Source organism: Cibotium barometz, chromosome 26, assembly GCF_041138505.1.
Source record: "Cibotium barometz isolate CiBa-2024 chromosome 26, ASM4113850v1, whole genome shotgun sequence".
Lineage (NCBI taxonomy): Eukaryota > Viridiplantae > Streptophyta > Polypodiopsida > Cyatheales > Cibotiaceae > Cibotium > Cibotium barometz.
Genome location: NC_141071.1, coordinates 41,100,491 through 41,124,476, shown reverse-complemented (window position 1 = coordinate 41,124,476; position 23,986 = coordinate 41,100,491). Strand labels below are relative to the sequence as shown.

General features: G+C 42.5%; 1 protein-coding gene across 1 annotated transcript; it reads left to right on the top strand.

Moving 5' to 3' along the window:
* The first annotated feature begins 606 nt into the window (after positions 1–606).
* Positions 607–10,747, top strand: LOC147623975 (uncharacterized). The gene is made up of 2 exons (XM_086820640.1): positions 607–1,337; positions 10,419–10,747. Exons 1-2 carry the CDS (start codon positions 829–831, stop codon positions 10,426–10,428), a joined length of 519 nt encoding a protein of 172 aa, XP_086676766.1. The 5' UTR covers positions 607–828; the 3' UTR covers positions 10,429–10,747.
* The last annotated feature ends 13,239 nt before the right edge of the window (positions 10,748–23,986 follow it).

Sequence of the window (23,986 nt, the reverse complement as noted above, 5' to 3'; positions counted from 1 at the left end):
GACCAAGCCTATCTATTATTCTTGGCAACTTTACCTATGACATGACACCTAGCTTTCACTTAGCTAGTTTTAGACCACTACTCTTTCTTAGCCCAACTACCTCATACCAAGCCTATCTAGTATCCTTGGCAACTTTCCTTGCGACATGACAAAAATGCTTTGGATAAAGTTGTTGGCCCTCATGCACACTCAAGAATAATGGCACTTGCGGACTCATGTAGTTGGTAAGGTGTCCGGTGTCCTATGAAGAGGTTGCAAGTTCAAACCCTAGGTAGCATCGTGTTGAGGCATCTTGTACACGATATATATATGTTTGTGGGTGTGTGTGTGTGTGTGCACGCGCGCACATGGGGTCTTAGAAATGTATTTGCACTTCAAATTTCCCTTTGGAAAAGCAATAATAGAATTGGATAGTACCAATTCTATCAAGAGCAGGAAGGTACAAATTGATAAAGATGAGATGCAAAGGTTTGACCAACTTAAAGCAAAGGTACCCACCCACCTCCCATAAGATCTTTTTCAATTCTTCAATTGATTGCAACAAACAGATCAATATGAGTGCCCCCCCCCCCCCCCCCAACCACCCTGCGTTTTAACTTCTCAGCTGCCCTCTTGGTTATTAATTCCAGCATGCTCGCCTGTATCTTCACAACGAGGCGCCGTGTCTATTAACATTCCATCTGTAGGCAATGTGGTAGCATTTTGCGAGCAAAGCCCATCATGAGGAGGTGCCTAGGCTCTGTGGGTTTTTAACAGAAGGTTGTATCAAGGCGTTTTTAGCATCATCCGAGCAGATTAATGTTGCGTGCTTGGGCCTGAGAGCGGATTATGGCAGGAATTTTCTTCGCCCATCAAAAGATTGGAGTTGATTTATCTCGCCCCGCAGTTTTGTCAACAGAGACCAAGAGAAATCGCAGTAGAAGATGTGCAGGAGTATGTGTGTTTCCTCGCCTTGTTTGTAACAAGAGGCCATGTTTTGCTGCCGCTTATAGGGCTGCAGCATCTTCCCAAGCCTCTCTTGTGTGTGAAAAACAGCTGGTTAGAGTTAACTTCTATGATGTTCTAGGAGTCTCATTGGGATGCTCTGATGCTGAGTTGAAAAATGCATACAGACGCATGGTTAAGCAGTACCATCCTGACCATGCCCCACCTGAAAAGGCAGAAGAATTTAGAAACAAGTTCATGGAAGTGCACAGGGCATACAACATCTTGAAAGATCCCAAAAGAAGATCCATTCATGACTTTGAAATCAAGAACTCCTTGTATACCCGGTATAAGAGCTATGATGGGATCATGGGGCAATGGCGTGGTAGGAACTGGGAGACTGACCAATGCTGGTAAGGGATATCTTTCATCTCTGTTCTGTGAACTCATGTAATGCACATTTTATTGCAACATGAAGCATATCGAGTGAATGTGAATTTGTATGTATAAATGCATGCACATGCACATACATATGTTTGCATGGAGACAATGTCGTAGAATGCCATTCATAAGGGCATGTCATAAAATGTCACTTATGAGGCCATATTTGATTTAATTTTATGATCAATCATATGCACACATGGATGCATAGAGGCGAGCGCATATGCAATACATGCATGCAAAGAGGCTAGCATATATGCTTGCAGCCATCTACCATTAGATTCTTGAATCTCAACGTCCGAGTTGCGGCCAGTTGATATTGTGCTTATTCTTTCTATCTTTGGCAGTGCATTTGCCCTATCAACTACTTATTTGCTGTACTAATTCTTTTTATTTGTTACTTCCCTTAGTGCTAGGCTTTATTATGGCTGAGTCTGCCCTTCATCTCCAGAGGTTTGACAGAAACTTAGTACGAAGGCCTTTGTGTGAATATATGCTCTTATGTGTGTGTGTGTGTGTGTGTGTGGAGTGCGTGTGTGAGAGCATATTTTGATACAGAGTTCTACACCCACTATTGGGCACTGATGACGTTAGTGGGGATGTCGTAGTATCTAGTCCATACTATGCATAATGGAGTTGATAGTTATATAGTCTTGTGGGTTGACTACCATGAGTATATAACATGCACGTTTCTAAAAGGTGAATTTGGGCATGTTCCTGGATTCATCTTGGCATATACTTTTTATTCACTTGGAAGGGAGGTGGTGATGAGCGACTGTGAATGAAGTAAAGGGTTTGGCACATAGGGCAGATGTAAGTGCAGGCCTATGAGGGGTTACAGTTTCCGGGCGACGTTGGCCTATGCGAATGACAGATGGGGAGCCAAATCCAAAAGGAAGTTGGTGATTGGGCATTGACGAGGGCAGGAGAACATGCACGAAGCAGCTAAGGAATGCGTGTTTTGGAGGGTTTGATGACAGCCCATGTTTGGGGCCCTTATGGGCAGCCTAGTGGGCCCAAATTAGCATGGCGAAAAGCCCAAGTGAGCAGCCTGGGCCAATCTCATTTTGCAGTAGCCCATCCAGTGAGCAGAAATGCAGCCGTCTAACCTTTATTTGCAGCTCAATTCAGCCTGGAAACAGCAATGCAAAGGTGCTCTGCATCAAGAGACAGAACTATGGCTAATGTGCTTGGATAGTCGACAACTGACATGTAGGTTCTTGGTCTGATAAGAAATGCACAAGAGCATGGATAGCCTTGTACTTTTGATTTCCATATCAAGTAACACAAATACTCTGCAAGGGTTGGGCCATTGCGGCCACTAGATACGGAAAGGTGCTAAGTGTGCATGTTAATGCTGGCCTTAATGTCCATTTTCATTAATTAAGTGCATTAAATTAATTGCTTCTGCCAGACTTTGACACAAGAAGAGAGGTAAAAACATCGTCGTCTTCAAGTCTCAACATGACAAACTTGATAAAATGGTTAGATAAGTTGTATTCCTACTGCCTGCACTAGAAGGTAAATACGTAACAAAATCCATTGACATGGTTGGAAAAAGTTCTTTGAAAATCGGCAGTGGTTGCAATAACTTTGTGTGCTTGCCATGGGGTAATTTTACCTTTTGGCTTACTAGACAATGTGCCAGTAAAAGTGATGCTCGAGTTTCTCCAAGGTGTTGTTTATGCCTTGATGCTTGAAGGCATAAAGAAATGGGGCTGAATAAACCCAAGACAGGGACTGACCTGTATAGTGCATCTTCCTCCTAGAGGAGGATGCAAAGCACAATGGCGGAAGGATGAAGTTGAACCTGGCCGCTTGTTGTGATGCATTTTTTGGACCTCTATTGGTTGCGTTTACCTTGCCCCCCTTTCCATGACCCTAATTTAGGTACTTGTAGAGCTGCTCAAAGGCTGTACACAAGCCCTCTAAGGGTGTGCGCGCCCTCGTGTTGGACATGGTTGCTGTTAGTATTTGGTTTCATATGCAAATGGGGACTTGTCTATATATCTAGAATGGATTGGGGCGTCTAATAAGTGTGTTGTCACCCTAGACGACAGCTAATTGACGAGCAACAGCAGGCAACAGTTGAGAGTCGAGCAGGTATAGGAAATGGCAGGTACAGTCGATGGTAGTTACAGGCGACAGCAGGTACAGACGTGCAGGAGAAAATGATAGCAGGTACAGACGTGTAGGAGCAAATGACAGCAGGTACAGACGTGCAGGTACAGGTGACGGCAAGTATAGTCAATGACAGTTATAGGTGACAGCAGACGTGTAGGTACGTTCCCCCTCACACATACATACATACATACATGTATATATATATATGTATATACATATGTGTGTGTGTGTGTGGAGCTGGAGATCGGCTTTGGAAAGATGGAAATGATGGAGGCCTTGGACAGGGTTGACGGGGTGGCTTAAAGGGCACCAACTTCTGCCAAGAGAGCACAAATGTACGCCGCCAAGGGCAGGAAGCGGGAAGGGATAAGGACAAGTGAACGAAGGACAGAGTAGGGTGGGAAAGACAAGGGGGGTCAAGGCCAAAGAGGCTAGGGAGGGCAGAGGGAGATAAAGGTTGAGGGTGGAGTGGGAGCATAGTTGTTACAAGGCGCGCCTCTAACAGTTCGAGGCGTACGACTGCCTGATCGAGGCGTCCACAAATTTTTTTTTTTGGGTTGGTTTGAGTCTTTAGACGGGGGCTTTAAGGGCCCAAGGCAGCCCCTCTCACACACACACTCTCTCCCTCATTCTCTCCCTCCCTCGAGCCTTTCTCAAGACCCAAAGTTCAAAGTTCAAACTTCAAACACACTAGGATGATTATGTTTTTTATACCCACTTTTGGAGCTCTCTCTATACTCTACCGGTTCATTTCATTTTACTTTGTACCCTTGAATCTTGATGATGTATCCAGATGATGAGGATGGACTATTTTGGTCTCATAGGTCATTTTGGCCTTTTGCAGACGTTTAATACAGCTTTCTTTCTTTCACACACTCTCTCTCTCCCTCTCTCATACACACCCTCTCTCTCCCTCCCTCAAGGTTCATACATACACACTCTAGTCTCTCTCTCTCTCTCTCTCTCTTCACTATATATATATATATATATATATATATATAATAGACACCTCTAAAACGCCTCTAACGTCTCTAAAAAATACGAGTCTTTCGAGGCGTGTACCATACCCACCTCTAAAACGCCTCCGACGCCTCTAACAACCTTGAGTGGGAGAGGCGGTGGGGCAAGGCAGCAAACAGGTGGTGGTTGCTGAAGAGGCAGGTCATGGGCGGAAGGCAACATTGGAGGAGCAGCAGAGAAGGGGCGAAGGAGGGTGGGCTACAACAGAAGACGAAGGCGGAGCACAGGTGGTGCTCGGGAGGGGATGCGGGAGCATGCAAAGGCAATTTTTTTTTTTTTTTTTGGGGGGGGGGGTGTGGTTTGTTAGGGAGGACGGTGAGGGGTAGGGCAGAGGGTGGCAGGAGGGGACAGGCTGATGCGCACAACAAGGCAATGAGGGGGTGCTCGCCAGGATTTTTTTTGTGGGGGGTGGGTGTGCACGCTAGATGCATTTTGGGAGCTCTAGCTCGCTTTCTCATCTGATATTCTTGCCCCGACTTAGAAACAAGCCGTCCTTACACTTGTATGGTTGTTAAATATTTTGTGCTTGCAAGGGTGTGAAAGATGTGGTCCATGTCATTTGACAATGAGGTATAAATTTGACTTAGGCATAAATTTGGCAAGGCACTCAGGAATTGGGAAAATAAGGGAGAGATGGGAAGTGAAAATATGTTGAAATTTAAAAAAAAATGAAGAATGAAGAAGAAAAAGAAAGAAGAGAAGAGAAGAAAAACGGAGAAAAGGGAGGAGTAAGAAGGTAGAGGAGCTTGCAGAAAGCAGGAGAAGAGGAACAAGGGAAGAGAGGAGATATTGAAAGCTCAAGTTGGAGCTCCCTCCATTGCTCGCATGCGTTGTTCTTTGTCTGTGCCGCCTTTTCCCTACCCGTCTTCGCTTCCCCCTAGCCTTGGTTCCGCCTCCGCCACCTTCCCTTTCGTTGCCCGCCTTGCTTCGCACCTGGCAGTCTTTTTGTGCGCCGACCTCAACCCCCTCCTCTTGTGCTCCTTTTCGCCCTCCTTCCTAGCCTTCTCTGCCTTTGTCATCGCTGCCTCCCCTGCCTCTGTGTGCTTCTAGACTCTTTGTGCGTCATCCCCTCTCTTCTGCCAATGTGCTCCATTCGCACCCGCCGCCTCCTTAGAGCTTGCCGTCGCCCCTCCTTGCCCCTTCGAGGGTCTCTCATGTTCTTCTTGTGTGTGCCCCCTTGTCGCCTCTGTAGCACCTCCCATTTTTGCGCTCCCTACTTCTCTCCAGCCCCCCCTCTTTGGTTGCTCGTCTCCCTCCGAGCAGGTATTTTGCGTTCGGGACATTCTTCATGGGCAAGGACTCCATGGCAGCCGCTCCGTCATCCTCGGCCGAGGCTGTCATCCCTTGTCTATTTTGAGAGGTAGACCTCCGGCTTTTAGCTTCGACAGTATCCTCCCTCATGGCCTCTTCATTGGTGTGAAAGATTGTAGGGAGCCACCTTGTGTGCGGACAAATCCGGGATTTGCTCCAAGCAGCCCTCATCTGCGAGCCTGGTAAAATCACTGGTATCCATTTTCTTGGGCTTGGCTACTCTCATGTGGAGTTTGATTCACCTATAGTGGCTGATTGTGTGATGCAACAGAGCCCCATCGTGATAGGTAGTGCTCAGACATTCTTCACAAGATGGCACCATGGGTTTGACCTTGCATCTAACCCTTTGGCAAGTGTACCTGGCTTCCTTGTGACGATCTCCTTCCTTGGCTTTTGGAAGGAGTATTACCCACTAATTTGCTCGATTAGGCAGGTTTTGGAGTAACTGCAGATGGCCGCATTAGTGGTGGCCAAGACAGCAGGCATCTCGTCTATCAGAGTCCACATTGCTTCCTCGGAGGATCTCCCACAGGTTGTGGTCCAGAGCCTTCAGGGTAGCCCGATTCTCCCCGGCCAATGTTGCATCTGCATGAAGATAGGCCACCTTGCTTGGTCCTTCCCTTGGCATCAGGGCCACATAGCTTCCCCCCCCGGGAGCGATCCCCACCCGAGGCCTCAACAGCAGGCGAGATAGGCTAGAGTAGGGGAAGCAAGGTGGACACTGGAGGTGCTTGACGAGCCGACCCTTGCGGCCTAGCCTCCCTCCCAAAATTAGCAAGAGGAGGGCCCTAGCCATTGGCAGACAATTCGTTGCCCATCTCCCCACTAGGAGCGCCGGTGGCTAGATCGCTATGCAGTCCCCCCTCCCCCACCGAGGCAAGGTTCCCTCTGGCAACCGTTATGAGCATTTAGTTCTTGACGAGGAGATGGACGACATTGCGACTCCCTGCGCTACCCAGGAGATTCTTGTAGATCTTGGCTCGTCCTCGAAGGTTTCGGAGTCAGTGGTTCCCCCGTCCTTCTCTTTGCCTCTCACCCTTGGTTTTGCTCCCCCTCTTGTGATCCCCCCCCCCCCCCCCCCCCCCCCCCCCACAATGGTTTCTCGCCCCTCCTTTACCCCCCCATCATAGGCCTCCTCCCTTCTCCCCCTCTTCTCCCCCCTCTGTTTCTTCCCCCCCCTCCTTTAACCTTCCCTATCCATTCCCGACGCCCCCTTACTGCGCCTGACCCCCTCTAGAGTCTCAGATTCTTTAGCCTAGCCCAGACAGGCGACGGATACACCAATTCGCGGATCCTATGGAGAAGACTATTGCGGTCTCCCCGATGGCTGGCCAACCCCCCCTTCTCTCCTCTCCCTCATCATGGGGGCATTTGTTGACTGTGGCCTCCTAGGATGCCTTCCTATTGAGGCTAGAGAGTTCTCGGAGTCGGAGATTGCGGCACCACTTTGCGTTTGTGTGGTCTTCTACCATGACCGGGGCAGTGGAGCGGTGCTCCTCTCTTTCCCTCTTAGTGTCGTCTCTGGCAAGGAGTGGTATTGCGAATCTGCCTCCTCCATCATTCACTCCTAGGCGGTCTCCCAAGCTCAACAAGTGGGAGATAGGCGTCTAGTCGAATCGTCACCAACTTTTGGGCCCAGGTTTAGCAGGCTATTGCTTCCGATGTTAGGATGGAGACATTGATGCCCCGAGCTTGGAGATATTGTATGTGTTCCTCCACATGGTAGTCACTGCCCCTTTGAGGCCCGTCCTCTGATTCCTTTATTGCAACGGATGGAGCAAAGAGCAAGCCTACTGCAGGGCCAGATCAGAGTGAAGCCTTATGGAGGACAGGATCGGGGATCACTTGGCCCGCATCTGGCCTCGGTCAGTGTGTGATTATTCCCCCTCTAAATCAACCTCGAAGACCCTCCATGGAGAGGGTGTCTTGAGCAGGTCCCCTCTTGGAATGTTCAACACAGGATGGGGGGGCCCGCTTCCACAATGGAAGAGGAGTGCTTGTTCAGGAGTTTTACAGAGCCTTTGTAGGAGGCCCAATTGATCTTTTGTTCCTGTGAAAACATCACCTTTTGGCACAGCATACTTGCAAATCTCGGACGCAACCATACCTTTTGGTTCCCCGCTTTTGGCCTTGAGGGGAACCAGGAAGGGGTGTGCATTTCGGTCAATGAGCAGTTGCTTCCATTGATGTTGGATTCAGGCATCATTGTTTAGGGGAGGGTGCAATGGATTATAATCAAGGTTGGGGAGGACTTCGTGGGTTTTCTCAACATTTATGTCCCCAATAAAGTGGCAAGGTGGACTGAGTTCTAGGCCTAGGTGACACAGGCACTTCCCCAAGTAGATTTTTGGTGCACAGGTGGAGATTTTAACATGATGGAGGACCCAGAGGACAGGCAGGGAGGAGGCTTGGATACGATCACAGGGAGTAAGTACACGACTTAGGAGGAGCTGGTCCTCTCCTTGAGAGGATAGGAACCATGGCACTTACTAGAGTTTGGTTGAACATCAGGAAGGCTTCACTTCTCCAGATCAAACTAGAGGATGCAGGGACCGAACCTCTTGCACATTTACATATTTTATGTGGATGAGTGGGCTTGCAGCAGACGTGGTTTGGTTGGTATTCTTGCTCGTTCCACGCTGTCAGATCATTCACCAATTGTCGTTCTCCTCGAGGGTACTTGGAGACTAGAGCATCAACAGAGTGTTTGAATCCCTTACTGCTTGGTCCAGGACCTAGAGATTGCCATATGAGTTGAGGAGATCCCTCACTTTTAGATGGATTAGAGGTGTCTCGCCCTATATTCGACAACTCACAGTTAGGTCCTCATCCAAGGGGACCTAGGGGGCAGGGTTCCGATCTCGAGATCAGTCAGTTAGGGATGCCCCCTAGTCCCTTCCTCTTCCTCTTGATAGTAGAGGCGATGAGTAGCTTTCTCTTTGCGCAGGAGACAGTCCACTAGGGTCTCCACCTCCCCATTTGATCCCGGTCAGGGGCTGCAAATGCAGGTCTGCATAGCAGGAGCTGTTGTGCAGGGATCCCGAGGTAGTGGCTGCCAATACGCAGGTCTGGGTGCTGACTGTAATGAGCAGGGCGTCTACAGATATGTGCTGCGCAGGGGCAGACCTGGAGCAGGGCTGCGACTGAGCAGGCTGATGGCGTAGGAGCAGGCCGTGCTGAATGCCTTCTATGACGTGGGGGCAGGGTGCCACGCTGCTGGATGGTGTGGGGGCAGAGCGCCGCTGCTAGATGATGAAGCTCGATGATAAAGTCCAAAGGAGGGGCAGCGTGAAGGCATTATATAGTGCTGGCCTCCCCCAAAAGACTAGGTCAGCTGGCCCTGGTCGGCCAGCCTGGCCAACCCGGTAAAAGGCCTTTTTAGGCCTTTATTGAGGGCCTTCTTGGGCCCTTATGGAGGGCCTTTTTGGGCCTGTTTTCCGCCCCCTCCTGGCTGCCCTTTTGGGCCTGTTTGTCACACAGATGGTCAGGCCCTCAAGCTCACCCATTCCAGGATAGAGTCTATCCCCACTTGACTGTCCAGTAGAGGCCTGGTCCCCTGGCACTTGTCAGAGGTGGGAGATCAGCAGCAGCATTGCAGCATGGCATCGGTGCAGCAAGGTCATTGAGCCCCCCAACCCCCACCCACCCCTCCCCCCTGGTATGAGGTAGGTCCCTCCAAGAGAGGCCAGCCAGTGAGGGGACTACCCTCACCAGTGTTTTGCCTCCTTTGGAGATTTTGAGCATGTACTTCAACCTGTTGGCTGGTTTTTCATTTAACTAATAGAAGGATATATTTCCCGGGGAAAAAAAAGGGAAGAGAGGAGATGGGCTATTGTGGGTTACAGGCTGCGTAAGGGGCTTGAAACAGGCTGCATATGGCGGGAAAATTGGCAAAGAAAAGAGGAAAAGAAAGCAAAAAAAATCATGGAGATTTCAGTGTCGCAAGGTTTCAGCATATTGCAGCATGCTAGGTTGAAAACTTGCAAAATGCTTCCATTTTGCAGGTTTTTAACCTACATTTTTTGTTTCCATCATACTGAGATGCAATATGATGACTCTGCCACGATACACATAGCAAGAAGTTAGTCACTCTGTTTGTGCTCAGAGGATCATAATGATGGCGTGTCGAACTGGTATACTCTCTGCGATATGCTGTAACAGTTACACATCTACCAAAGGATGTTATTGCAATGATCTTGATGGCAATCCCCTTTATCTGACCTGAATGGGCGAGTTTGCCTAGATGCGGCATCTTCTAGTCTCTTCTGTGCTGGGTTTCTTTTGTTGCGTTCTCTAGATTGTTGGTTTCCTATGTGCTGGTAGTCTCCTAGATCAGCGGAATGTGTCCTGTGCGGTTGCTCTGAGTCCGACTGGTTCATATTAGTCCACCCATTAGCTACATTTGACTTAGATTTAAAATGGGAAAACATGGTAGTATCTCATGGTGAGGTTCAGAGACAGTGAAAACAGATGCGGAAATTGAAGTTTGAATGATTTTGCATAAGATAGAGCTCTGTGAAGTGTTGACTAGGCATTGTGATCATATTGCAATATGGTTATGTGTAATTGAGCATGCTGAAGCTGGGTTTTGGTTACAGGACATCATAATTTTGATCACAACTGTTAGAAGACGCTGTGTTACAAAGAGGTTGGATGCTCCAATCCGGAGGTGCCAGAGACAGAACACCTATTCCAATTCATCTCATACAGCATTGATTTTTAAAGCTAGTGAACGTGTAGCTGCTTTGACAATGATTCTTGTTACGAGGATGAATCATGTGTGGTGATCATCCTGAGTGTTTTATTCTGACCCTTGGTGGTGTAGTTGATCACTAGCCATGACTCTTGTTGGAGGTCAGGTTTGTAATGGGCGTTTGAGGGCAATGCCAGGCAAGATGGGAGAGGTCTTGTTAGGCCCCTTATGCCCCTCGGGTTTCTCGTCCCTTCTGTAGCCCTCTATCTGTGTTGCACATGCTGTTGTTTAAAGGGCCTGATCTTTTGGACTTTTCCTTCACATAGAAAAAGTTCATGACAGAAAAAATGTAGAGCTTGAGTAAACAGACTTCCTCCACTAATTAAGTCCATTTGATGGTTTTTCAAATTGGAACAATATATTGTGCAATCTGCTTCCTGAATGACTAGTTTGATTGCTGGATGTATTTCTTTTTGTTTTTTGGGCAAATTATTTAATAGAATAAAGTGAGGTTGTAATGCTCCACACGTTGTAGCATATAGAAATTTCTTCCAAATATGGTAGGGAAAAACAACACAAATGTGATGGGGATAAAAACAGGGATAAAAACATTTATACATTTCTTTAGTAAATGCCTATAGCTTAAGCGTGTATTAACAAACCAAAGGATCATCCAATGTGTGCTAACCTTGCTTCCTCTAAGGAAATTGAGGGCAGAGTTGCAAGGAATAAAGTTATGGAGGGACATCATCCAAATGATATATACCACATGCTCAAGAAAGTGATCTAATTAGGTCCAGTTATAGTGTGTGCATGTGCAACATTTGCATGTTCTAAGACAAGGTAAGAGAATGTTGCATTTTTCAATACCAAGTATAAGTTGCTTTTCATACAGCATCTTTGCAGTTTTTCTCATGGAATTTGTTGATGTGCATCATCTTGGTTGGTTGACATTGTGTTACTTGATTTGCAAGATTTTGATTGGTTGAAAAAATGTTGCCTTGCCAGTTCAACTTTCCCTCACATGTTCCCCTTTTTTGAAGGTGAATTTAGGTTTTAGGACAGGTAGCTTCACTCTCCAAATTCTTGAGAAGGACTTACGATGGAATTTTGATTTTTGACTTGGGATAGGCTTTCAGATCTAAATACCCTCTCCATCTGGAATAGAAGAAAGTGCTCTAATACTCGTGTGTAGGGTGATGGGTTTTCCATCCTACTTGTATGTATGAGAGAGAGAGAGAGAGATGCCAACCTCTCTTGAGTGTGTGAGTGATCTGACATAATTTTAAAATTAAGGACCATATGTAAGAAGGCTATTAACTTAATCTCTGGTTGGTCAAGGTGCTAAAATCAAAGATGTTAACACCTTTTAACAAGGGATTAAATATATAAAAATGACATTCAAAGAACATCTTGGTGGTTACAAAAAAATTTGTGAACAACATGAAGGTCAAAGAGAAAACCACAATGAAGGGAAGAATGGAAAAAATACATGGCTAAAGCAATACAAGAATACTCAACTAGCAAAGTTGCTTGTGATAGAAGGTGATTGGAGAAGAATTATAATCAAACACCTTGTGTCAATGCATACACAATTACCATGGTTGCTTGACCATTATGTTAAAAGCACTAAAATAACTTCTCTTTCAACAAAAAATAAGGAGGATAAATTGGGTAAGGAAGACTTGCTAACACAAAGTGATATTCTTTAAAGTGCAAGGTGATGCATATATGGGGTAGATCTAGCATATCAAAGGATCTATAAAACACTATAACCAAGCATGTATTAGACTAGCAAAACAACACAATAATCAAGACTTAGAAGAGGAAAGATAGAGATTAGCAACAATGTAAGCTCATGTTTTTTGGAACTTATTGCTTTGGAAAGATGGCCGCTTTGTTATTCTCACCAAACCAGCCTTTTCTTGCATATATGGGTAGCCCAAGAACAACCCTATCTAATCAGTTCCAAAAGAGGTGAAGAATATGGTCTCTTGTTGCCTATTTCATTTTATGTGAAGAGAGCAGCATTTTCTTGAATGGATTCCCATCATGGGATTAGACATAGCCTCTTGTTTGGTTTTGGCTCTAACCTTTGGCAAGGTGCAATGAGCATCATTTTCGAAAGGTGGATGTATAGCTTACATACATCATGATGTATGTGGTCCTACGAGGAACCATCGATCATGGGAGTGATGTATGTGGTTCTATGAGGACACCATTGATCGGGGGATAACTCTCCTTTGTGACTTTTATTGATGACTACTCTAGGTAAACTTGGATGTATTTGTTGAAGTCAAAGTTAGACTTTCTTACATGTATATATGTAAAGTTGGTACCCTTTATAGAGATCAAGGGGGGAGTATGTGTCAAAAGAGTTTCATGCATATATAGCTGAAAGAGGCATAAAACATTAATACACGATGTCTCAAAAAAATGGTGTGGCTGAGAGGAAGAATAGATCTCTCATGGAGATGCCATGTTGCATAATTAAAGCACAATTAAAGGCTAGGATTTGCATCACATTTTTTGGTTGATGGTAGTTGTTATAAGTGCCACTTATGTGCTAAACATGTGCCCCACCGGCCTTGTATCCCTTATGAAGCTTGGAATGGCAGGAAGCCCTCTGCGTCTCATTTGTGTGTTTCTGTGGTTGTCTTGATTATTCTCGTGTAGATGAGCGACACCACAATAAAATGTATGATAAGGCGATAAATGTACTTTTGTGAAATACATCTCAAAAAGAAAAAGGGTATAGACTCTACCATTCAACCACAAGGTGATAAAATGTATTTTTGTGGAATACAGCTCAGAAAGCAAAAGGGTATAGACTCTACCATCCGAGGATTTTGGTGAGCAAAGATGTCTTTGTTGAGAACTCAATTCAACCCATGATTTTATGCAAAAAAAACATCAAAATGTATGCTTGCTGGACGTCTTTGATACACTCCTACCTTTGTACATCTACCTTTATACAATGTCGAATAGCCATATGTGGAGTAAATGAATGCCCAACAAGGCGCTACAAATCAACCCGGTAGATTTACCTTGTGGTAAAAAGGCCAGTGGTATAAAGTGGGTTTATAAGATTGAGCATAAAGCTCATGGTAGCGTTCAATGCTATAAAGGGTTATGCTCAGAAGAATGGTATAGATTATGATAAGACCTTTGTCCCCATGTCTTGTATGACTACAAAATCTGGTGTATTAGTGCATCATAGATGGAATTGAGTTCAAAATCAAGTTGCCTTCTTGAATGGTGATTTACATGAGAAGGTTTATTTATCTCAACCTTGTGGTTTTGTTTAGAAGGGACATGAATCTAAAGTATGCAGATTATTTATATGGCCCTAAGCAGGCTCCCACCAGAGCATGGTAGTATGAGAAGATAAATGCATACTTGGTTGCAACTGGTTTGAAACACCGCCTGCCATTAGCGCCAAAAATTTCCGGATTGCCATTCTAAAGTTAGTGCGTCTTATCCTGACACAACTGACACCAGAAAACGGAAAAGTCTTATCTCGTGAAAGTGCAGTGAAACAATTCATGGCGTGAAATACATTTCACGACGTGAAACACAATCTGCCATTTCACGACGTGAAAAATAGTCTGCTGTTTCATGGAGACTTGCTATTTCACAATGTGAAAGGGTTATTCACAGAGTAAAGGATTGTCAGATCAGAGGTAAGAGAGGGTCATACATGCATTATAGGAGTCTCTTGACTCGGATTAATGCAATTTTAAACCAAAAATTCAAAGCGTGAAACATAAGTTGTTCACGGCATAAAATACATTTTATGGCATGAAACACAGCCTGCCATTTCATGACGTGAAAACGTAGTCTACTATTTCATGACGCGAAACATCAGTCCGACAGAAATCTAAGCTTAACAATTGGAGTAGTGAGTTAGCATGTTGTGAATAGTATTCTCATGCACTTGAAGTTAGGGAAACTTATTGGAGACGACCTTACCCTCAACGATAGTGCATCTAATTACCCAGGTTCCTCTTACTAGAGAAGTGTTGGTTCAGGTCGCTTAGCGAGGACTCAATTAAGTGTTGCAACTTGGAGAAATCTGACCACTATACGGAAAGTAGTAGTGAAGAATCTGTGGAAGAAGGATTAAGATTCTCTGGATTTGGAGAGGAATGGAAACCAGCTTCTCTTGCAAAGTCAAGTGGAATCTTTGATATGGCCAGGGGATTTTTTGGTCTCCAACACAACATAGAAAATGAAGCGCAATCTGTGGCCACGGGCCCGTTGACAAGCGTAGGACACGGTCCAAAACCAGACTTACCAACACATACGTCCCTAACGTTTGGACCCAGAAACACTAACCCTTTGAGACCTAGTGGAATGACTCCTAGGGTCAGATGGGACAAGGAAAATGCTGCCAAGATGGGTCAAATCTTATTCCCCACATAAGAGGAATTAGAGGTTGACATAAAGATGGCAAAAACAGAGCGTCAAATGCGAATTCTGAGCTTACAAAGGCAAGAGCTCGATACGCAAAGAATGATGGCAGAATAGAGGGAAATTGGTAATTTGAATCTATCACGACCACGTGGAAAGGAAATAGAAACATCTAGAGAGGCCACGGATAACATGGGGATGGGAATGGCAGAAGGAGGAATACCAGCCCTAGAAGACATAAATGAGGAGCCCAAGGCTAAGGAAGAACTCGAATTGCAGGAATAAGTAGACAATCTACCTAGGGCATCTACCGGAGGAGAGAATCGGCTCTGCACAAGAGAGGAGATAAATGAAATGATCAATAATCCTACTTTCTTGTAGAGCATGGAAGTCTTAATTCAACAAAGGGGAGCTGAGGCCGCTAATAATGACCTAGGTGATGAGGAATTGCCCGGACCCAACCATAGATCTGGACTGGATAGATGGAACTACGCAAGTAGAGGATGAGGTCTAGGTAGGGGGGTAGCTCCTTGGAGGCCAATAATAGATCCCCACACAAATCTAAATATAGCTACAAGGGCGGATTTATTAAATATGGCCGTAGAAATGGGTAGAGACATGGTAAGGGAACTAGGCATGACCCTTGAATCAAGACCATCTCAGATGAAGCCACACATTATTTCAAAACTTGTGCATAAATTCTCAAGAGATGAGGACCCAATCCAACACATAGAGATCTTTGAGTCAACACATGAAACATGTGGGCCAGTAACGACATGACTATGATACATGCCTTTTCTCTAACTTGTCATGACCTTTTTGTACTTCTTGAAGAAATAATTAAAAACTAAAAAATACATCAAGATTAAAGTATAAAGTTGCATCAAATTAATATGAAAGAGCATAACATAGCATAAACAGGAGAGATAGAACAACATCATCATCATCAAGACAAGATTGGGTGTAATCTCCCCCCTCATGTGTGTAGCTCCACTTCCACCACATGAGTATTTTGAAAATTGTATTCAATAAATAGCCGAAGCAGCTATTAATAGTTGTGCATACAAAATTGGGCTTTGCTTTTCCACTTTTTACAAAAATAGCTCAAGCACTAGAGCTTGTTCACAAACTAAGTGTAAATAATCAAAACTCTTCTAGCATATGTGCTAGGAATATAGCAACGCTTGTGCATGGCGTGCCAAATGTTTGGACAAATTATTTATGCACGCTTGTTGTATAATATATAAATTTAAGTATCTTTTCTAATTATAATAAAAAATATTGTATCAAGAACTTCTACGTGTAATAAATTCTAGTGTCCCATACCATCACAAATTATCCCACACAAATCTAGGGATAAGTATGTGTTGGAATCCTTCACACAGGATTAATCACGTGTCCTATACCACAAGACTAATACATAGTGAAAAATTCATAAAGTATAGTTCAAGATGGAAGGGCTAGTTCCTTCAAGAAGTTCTACTTTTGATGCATAAAAACTCTCCTTGAATTTTATAAAAAAAGGTGTTAAATAAAATTTATTGTAGGAATAATCAAATGAAATAAATATGTTACCTCAAGAATCAGATATGAAAAAGGATACAAATTTGTCGAATGATCGAATTCGTATGAAATTGGTTATCTGTATTCAGGGCCACAAAAGAGACTTTCCAACAATATTATAAGAAGTCGATTTACCTAAAAAATTAGTAGATATAACTATGAACTTTTTTTTTAAACAATTAAATTAGAAATATTGTGCTTGTTAAATACAACAAGATTATATTTGAAGCAAGGATAGTAATGAGAAGCTTACTTGGATAGTAACTATGAGCTTTTTTTTTTAACAATTGAATTAGAAATATTATGCTTGTTAAATACAACAAGATTATATTTGAAGCAAGGATAGTAATGAGAAGCTTACTTGAAAAGTGTTCGAATCACTATCTGAAAGATAAAGTTTACATAGAAATATTAGAGGAATTATTCACTAAGTTATAGAGGATAGCAACTTACTTGCAAGTATCGGATAACTTTTCTAGAAAATACATCGTTAAAAGGACACGAATATTGCAAGCATATGTGACATTTTAATTTGTTGATGATTAAAATTATGGAAATTGGAGAAACTTACTTAGGTTGGACTGCAAAATATTAGTTAGAAGAAAACGAATCGAATCAACAAATAACAATTTATAGAATTTAGAAAGTGCAAAAAAATATAGGTACTTAGCTCATGCAAAATTCATTGAGTTGTGTCCACTTTGGAATTTTATCTGACTCTGAAAGGAGCTTATAAAGTTTTTAAAAGTAAAATCTTAGAAAGAAATTAATTGAAGCTTGAGTGAACATAAATTTAACTTTGGATTTGAGAATTCTAGACATTGATGAGACAAGGTCAAAATATCCATACAATAATTTACAAATGTTCAAAAGTTTAAGGAATGGAAACTTAGCTCATAATTTGTGGAAGTTGAGATGGAAAAAAAAAGTGAGTTTGAAAAATAATTTGACAAAATAACAAAATATATTTTATTAGCTCGTAAAGTGTCGAGTTGAACTACAATAATCATTAGCAAGGCACAATTATCGACAATGTAGGAAATTAATTTGGCAAGGTTTTTGTTGTTACCTCAAGTCAGTAGAGCTTGAAAAATACTTCCAATTTCGAAGAATCCTTGGGAATTTTTTCTCTTGTTTGAAAGCTGTCTGATTTTTTAAAATTACATTGCAAAGCTTATGAGGTTTACTATTAATAATATTTTTGGGCTTTTTAAACTAAATTTTAAATATATATGATATAAGAAGTTTGTTTCATAAGCTTAATAATATAAGCTTTGAATTAAGGCTTTAGAATTTTTAAGTAGAATTTTTTTTTTGAAGCTCTAGAAAGCTTATAACAAGCTTATTAAAAACTAGCTTTTTCAGTGAAGGGCCGTACGTAGCATGCAATAGAGAAGGGAGGAAATAATAAAAATTGATAAATAATATGAAGCTTTTTAACGCTTCAAAGCTTATAACATTAACCTTTTTAACAAAGCTTACAAAGCCTTAAAAATAAGTGATTTAAAAGTGATGGTCTTGATGATCTCACAGTATTTATATATCCGCGGATTCAGCCTCGTCGCATGGAGAGGAGGAAAATAATTTTATATTTTATAAATCTTGTCCAAAGCTTATCAAGATTTGTAAAGAAAATGCGCTGCCGTCCAATCGAATAGAGGAAGAGGAAATAAAATTTTGAAGGAGAATATATATATATATATATATATATATATACACATATATATATATACACACACATATATATATATATATATAACTTTAATCTTCCTCCCTCTCTTGAAATTGGGGCAGCACACTTTTGGAGAAGGGGGAAAGGAAAATTTAGAACCCTCCATTATACAATTTCAGCAGAGGATAGGTTTAGCAATTTTGAAATCACAGATTTGACCTCCTCAATTTGTTGATTGGATTTGTACGAGGAGATTATGTAGAGGATTAGAGTTGAGGAAGGTGGTTTTGTGGTTTTTCAAAACCCACTAATGGTTTTCCACCTTGCTTTACCCTTTGGGCAAAAGGTTAATGGAGATTTGTTGTCCAATGGTTAACAACAAGCCTTCTTTTAATCACCCATAACCATAAATGTATTCTTCTTCAAATTAATTAAAAAAATCACCAAAATCACCTTTGTCTCTGTCTCTTTCACCTCTTTGTCCACAAGTATTTGATAGGTTTCAAGAAGATTGAATTAAACCAAAGCTCTGATACCACTGTCTCACAAGGGACCTTTTTGTACTTCTTGAAGAAATAATTAAAAACTCACAAATACATCAAGATTAAAGTATAGACTTGCATCAACTTTATATGAAAGAGTATAACATAGCATAAACAAGAGAGGTAGAACAACATCATTATCATCAAGACAAGATTGGATGTAATCTCTCCCCTCATGTGTGTAGCTCCACTTTCACCACATGAGTATTTTGAGAATTGTATTCAATAAATACCCAAGGAGCTATTAATAGTTGTGCATACAAAATTGAGCTTTGCTTTTCCACTTTTTACAAAAATAGCTCAAGCACTAGAGCTTGTTCACACACTGTGTAAATAATCAAAACTCTTCTAGCATATGTGCTAGGAATATAGCAACGCCATGCACAAGCGTGCATAAATAATTTGTCCAAACATTTAGCACGTGGCCAACAAAAATAACTCATAAAATAACCTTGTGCACATTCGCACATTCCATTAAGCTTATTTATGCCCATTAAATCAAGCATATTTTATACGATCATTATGCATCAAAAATATGATAAAATATATACCTATAAATAGTCCTCCCATTTGAGGAAGCAACTATCCTCATAGTTGTGTAGAAGAAACTGCTACAACAACAACATTATGCTCATAGCTATATCGATGTCATAACTTGCAAGGTAAACTCAGAGGTTTGAACATGGCTCAAAGACACAAAGGCATGGCTCAGAGGTTCTTATGGACATGTAATACCATAAACAGACTTAGAGTTTCATTGACTGAACATGTCTTAGAGGCACAAAGGCATGGCTCAGAGGCTCAGGTGAACATGGACTGCAATAAGAAAACTCGTGCGACACCTAAATTGGTGATCCTCACACTCATCCATCAAATCACAGATAATAATACGAAATAATATGATATAGACAAGATCCCTTATGTGCGACACATGCACTGCTCATCACCTATTTCTGTAAATATATCCCAATTAATTATCCTTCTCTACAACTAATCCCAATATGAAACATTGATAAGCACAAACACAACATATATTCACCACTTGTTTCACTATGATGAGAGTATCATTATACACATCATCTAGCATGGTGTGAGTTACCACTTGTTACACTCCAATAAGCATGGTGTGAGTTACCACTTGTTACACTCCAATAAGCATGGCACATCCGAGTTGCATAAACCACTTGTTTCACTTTGACCATGTGCAATTGTTAAGTATAGTCCACTTGTTTCACTTTCACCACAATATAGTTGTTAAGCATGGCAGTACTTGTTACACCTCAACAACATATACCCGTCAAGCATGGTCTTAAGCTATGCCAATACCACTAAGTCACCCACGATACCAATTCATCACTAGGATGGCACACTAGCATCCGGGCGTCCCCATATAACTAAAGGGTGGACTTTATGTAACATAACTTTAGAAGGGAAAGCTCAGCAATGGTATCGAACCTTAAAGCCTGAGGATAAAGTCAATTTCAGATGGCTTAAGAATGTGTTCATATCAAGATTTGCTCCCCTAGTGGTGATAGTAGGTTGAGTCCTACAGCTGAACTCCATAACATAAAGCAAAAAGAAAACGAGTCCATGTGGAATTATGTTTCTCGGCTCAAGCACTTAAGCTCAAGATGCAAAGTGAGGGAAAGACTAACTAATGATCAGTTATTGCCCTGCTTTCAGAGAGGAGTCCGAGATCATAAGATGCATGATTATTTGGTGTTAGCCGCCTGACCGACTACCCTAGATACGTGCTCAATATGAAGATAACATGCTTGAGTTGCCGCAACTAGAAGATGCTAAGGCAGGTTCGGTGGTAGAAGCATCATGAGTCTCTAGTCATCAGGACATGAGATCCAAGAACAAGCAAGTTGGCAACATGACAGTTGAAGAAAATGCTTGAGTTGCCGCAACTAGAAGATGCTAAGGCAGGTTTGGTGGTAGAAGCATCATGAGTCTCTAGTCATTAGGACGTGAGATCCAAGAACAAGCAAGTTGGCAACATGACAGTTGAAGAACTTAGCACTGCAATTTTGGAAAAGTTAAAAGTCAAGGATGGGAGAGAAGCATCACGAAATGCTCATCTCTACCCCCGCAGAGACTTCATTTGGTGCTCAATCTGTGGATAAAATCATACGAGCAATGAATATCCTCACCTAAGATTGAGGCAGTTACTTTATTGTGCTAACTATTTGACTAGGAAACCACGATATTGTTATGTGCAGGTATCCAAGGATGTACCCTTTAGCACAATTCCCAAGACCCAGAGTGCCTCTAGCCTTACTAGCACCACCGTTGCACTCCAATGTGGCTGTAGAGGGCAGCCGAATACATTCTACTTACCAAGAGGAATGTTCAGGATGCAGGACATGTTACCATTACTGCCACCTGTTCTACCACCACAGCCACCACAAGCCAAGATCAACCAGGTGTTGATTGAAGAACCTTTAGAAGAGGGGGAAGCTATGCGTGAAATAGAAGTGAATAACGACTACTACGAGGAACCAACTGAGATTACACTAGAGTATTATGTCTTACAAAATAGTACGCCAGTACCAGTGTTCCAAACCACGGTACAGTTGAAGGGAAAAGATATAAACTCGACTATGAGAAGGGGACCCATGAAGTGTTATCATTGTAATGGATCTCATCAAGTAGCTGAGTGTCCTCTTAAAAATGTAGCTAATACTGGTCAAACTTAACCGATAACAGTGTAGACAAATGCCATGCCCACTCTTTCATGTGTTAAGTGTGGTGTTGATCATTTGATCAAGGACTGCCCATATCGTGCCAATGTCAATGCCTCTATATCGAACCATGCCACCATCATGACTATAAGTGTGCATCCTAGAAATATTACTCCAATAAATGTCCTGACATGCGCACAAACAAAATAGGTGGACCAAGGGAAAAACCCAAGAGGTATTACAACCTCTAAGATTGGGAGAATAAGAAGAGTGAAAAAGGTGGGCAAGGGCGACACCTTGGTTGTAATTCAGGATGGATCCGAGGAAGATACCATTGACACCAGTTCCACCCAATCAAAGGAAGGAGATGATCAAGTGTTGAGGCCAGATGAGAAGGTAAAAGAGAGACCAGCAACCCCCAAGGGTGTTGGATAATATCCAAATGATGAGGAGGAAATAAAAAAGATTGATGAAGCTAAGGCTCTTGTGGTAGAGGAGTGTCACCATGAAGCCAAATTGAGGGGCTAACATGGCTAGCAATACAATGCATCCACGAAATGAGATGTTAAAGGAAAGAAAATTAAATGTGCCTACTCCAATTCCAGAAGAGTCTGAGGAAGGGACTCATAGTGATTTGATGGAAAAGAATGTTTGTAGAGACAGATCAGGAATTGTCAAACCATTCATTCCCTAAGATTGAATATGAGACAAACATGTGGAAGGATCCCTCACTTGCTAGTGAACCTAGAGACATAGGGAGTCTCTCAGCAGTATTGTTTACAACTGTCAAAATCCCACTTGGACCATTGCTACGCAACACACGACATTGTGGAAAGATCTCAAGGATTGGGTAGAAGGGAGAATGAACCCAATGACCGTGAGACGGAGGAGACAACCAAACACCTCTGGTGGTAGGAAAAAACCAAAGACATGAGGAAAGGGGAGCACCTTGATTCATCCAAATACTTGTCAACCAATTGGGGAGGTATTATGAGAGTGATGATACAAACGCCACAATTCCAATCCATCATAACAGGTACCAAACACTTGCTATCCTAGACGGCGGTGCAGGTGTAAGCATTATCACCAAGCGATGTTGGGAAAATTGGAGTTAGAAAGAGCAGACCTAATCGTTAAAAAATGGCATATAAAACATCCTCAAGACCAATGGGGTTATTGAAAAACATTAGGCTTAAGGTCTTTTTGTTTCGTTACCATCATGCATTTGTTGTAATGGACTTTCTATGCTAACCAGATTCATATGATATTATCTTGGGCAGACCCTTCATAAGGGAAGCCAAGGCGGTGCATGATTGGGCATTAGACCAAGTGAACATCCGCCCGAAAGGATTCACAAATTATGAAGATCGATCTCCATACATGGAAGGCACACCCCATGGAAGGGAAATTGTTTAGGAATGATTCGGTCACTCACAATTGAACGAACCACATTCTTACAAGTCTGCCAACAACTAGTTAAATAACACTCATGGGAAGAGGAAGAGAACGAGATGTACGCATCACTTCCACCTCTCTGGACTTTATTTAGTGAAAACTAGATACATGTACTTGCCACCATAGATGTGTTGCATCCCAGAGAAACAAAGTATGTTGAATCAGGAACGATTCCACAACCTCAGTGCGCATGGTGGATGTAAAGCTCATGGAAGAGGAAACGGAGGATGAAGCCTCAAGCACAGAAGCACTTGAACCACATGGTCACAACAAATCTCTACGTCTCAAGAAGTGGCACAAACAAAAGAGGTATATTGCTCGACACAACGCTCTATTGCAAAGTAAACCCACAAACGCCCATGGCTAAGATATCTCGAGGTCACTAAGGTGCACGATGAGTTCTCTAAGAACTGGGGTGAGGAGTTGAGTAAGATAATCTTGGAATGAAAACAAGAGGAGAAAACTATGCTTCAAGAGCCTAATATGCCTAAACTCACTTAGGATGAAGAAAACAAAATAAGACTTTTGGTTGAAGCTGAGTGAGAGGCAAGGAAGGTGATGGCTCAGACAAAGGATAATGAGGACAACAAGCTAGATCTACTCTCAGTGCCAAACCATTTCAAAACCTACACCATTGATGAACAAAAAGTGGTCCAATTAACGGCCAAAAGAGTAGAGTAAAATGGCCAATCCATGTCTTATGATGGGCCAGCAAAATTTAAGGATGTAGACATTGCAGAGCTAGGGGAGGATCCCAAACTTGTCTACGTTGCTAATGATTTAACTGCTGTTGCTGAAGAAGAAGAACGCATTGCTCTCCTAAAAGAGTTCAAGGATTGTTTTACTTGGAAATATATGGAAATAAAAGGTGTACCACCTGAGGTGGTTCAACACACTCCCAATCATGGAATTATCAGGATCGTCTAGGCAAAAATCGTATCTGATGGATCCTAAATATGCAGCTTGTAAAGGAGAAAATTGATAAACTCGTAAGCTGCGGATTTCATCTATGAGATTGAGCACACAGATTGGCTAAATGAGAAAATTGATAAACTCGTAAGCTGCAGATTTTATCTATGAGATTGAGCACACAGATTGGCTATCACCAATCGTAATTGTGTCGAAAAATAATGGGAAGCTA

Bases quoted from the DNA above. Each gene is read 5' to 3' on its own strand.
- LOC147623975 (XM_086820640.1), top strand. From the start codon at position 829: ATGGCAGGAATTTTCTTCGCCCATCAAAAGATTGGAGTTGATTTATCT.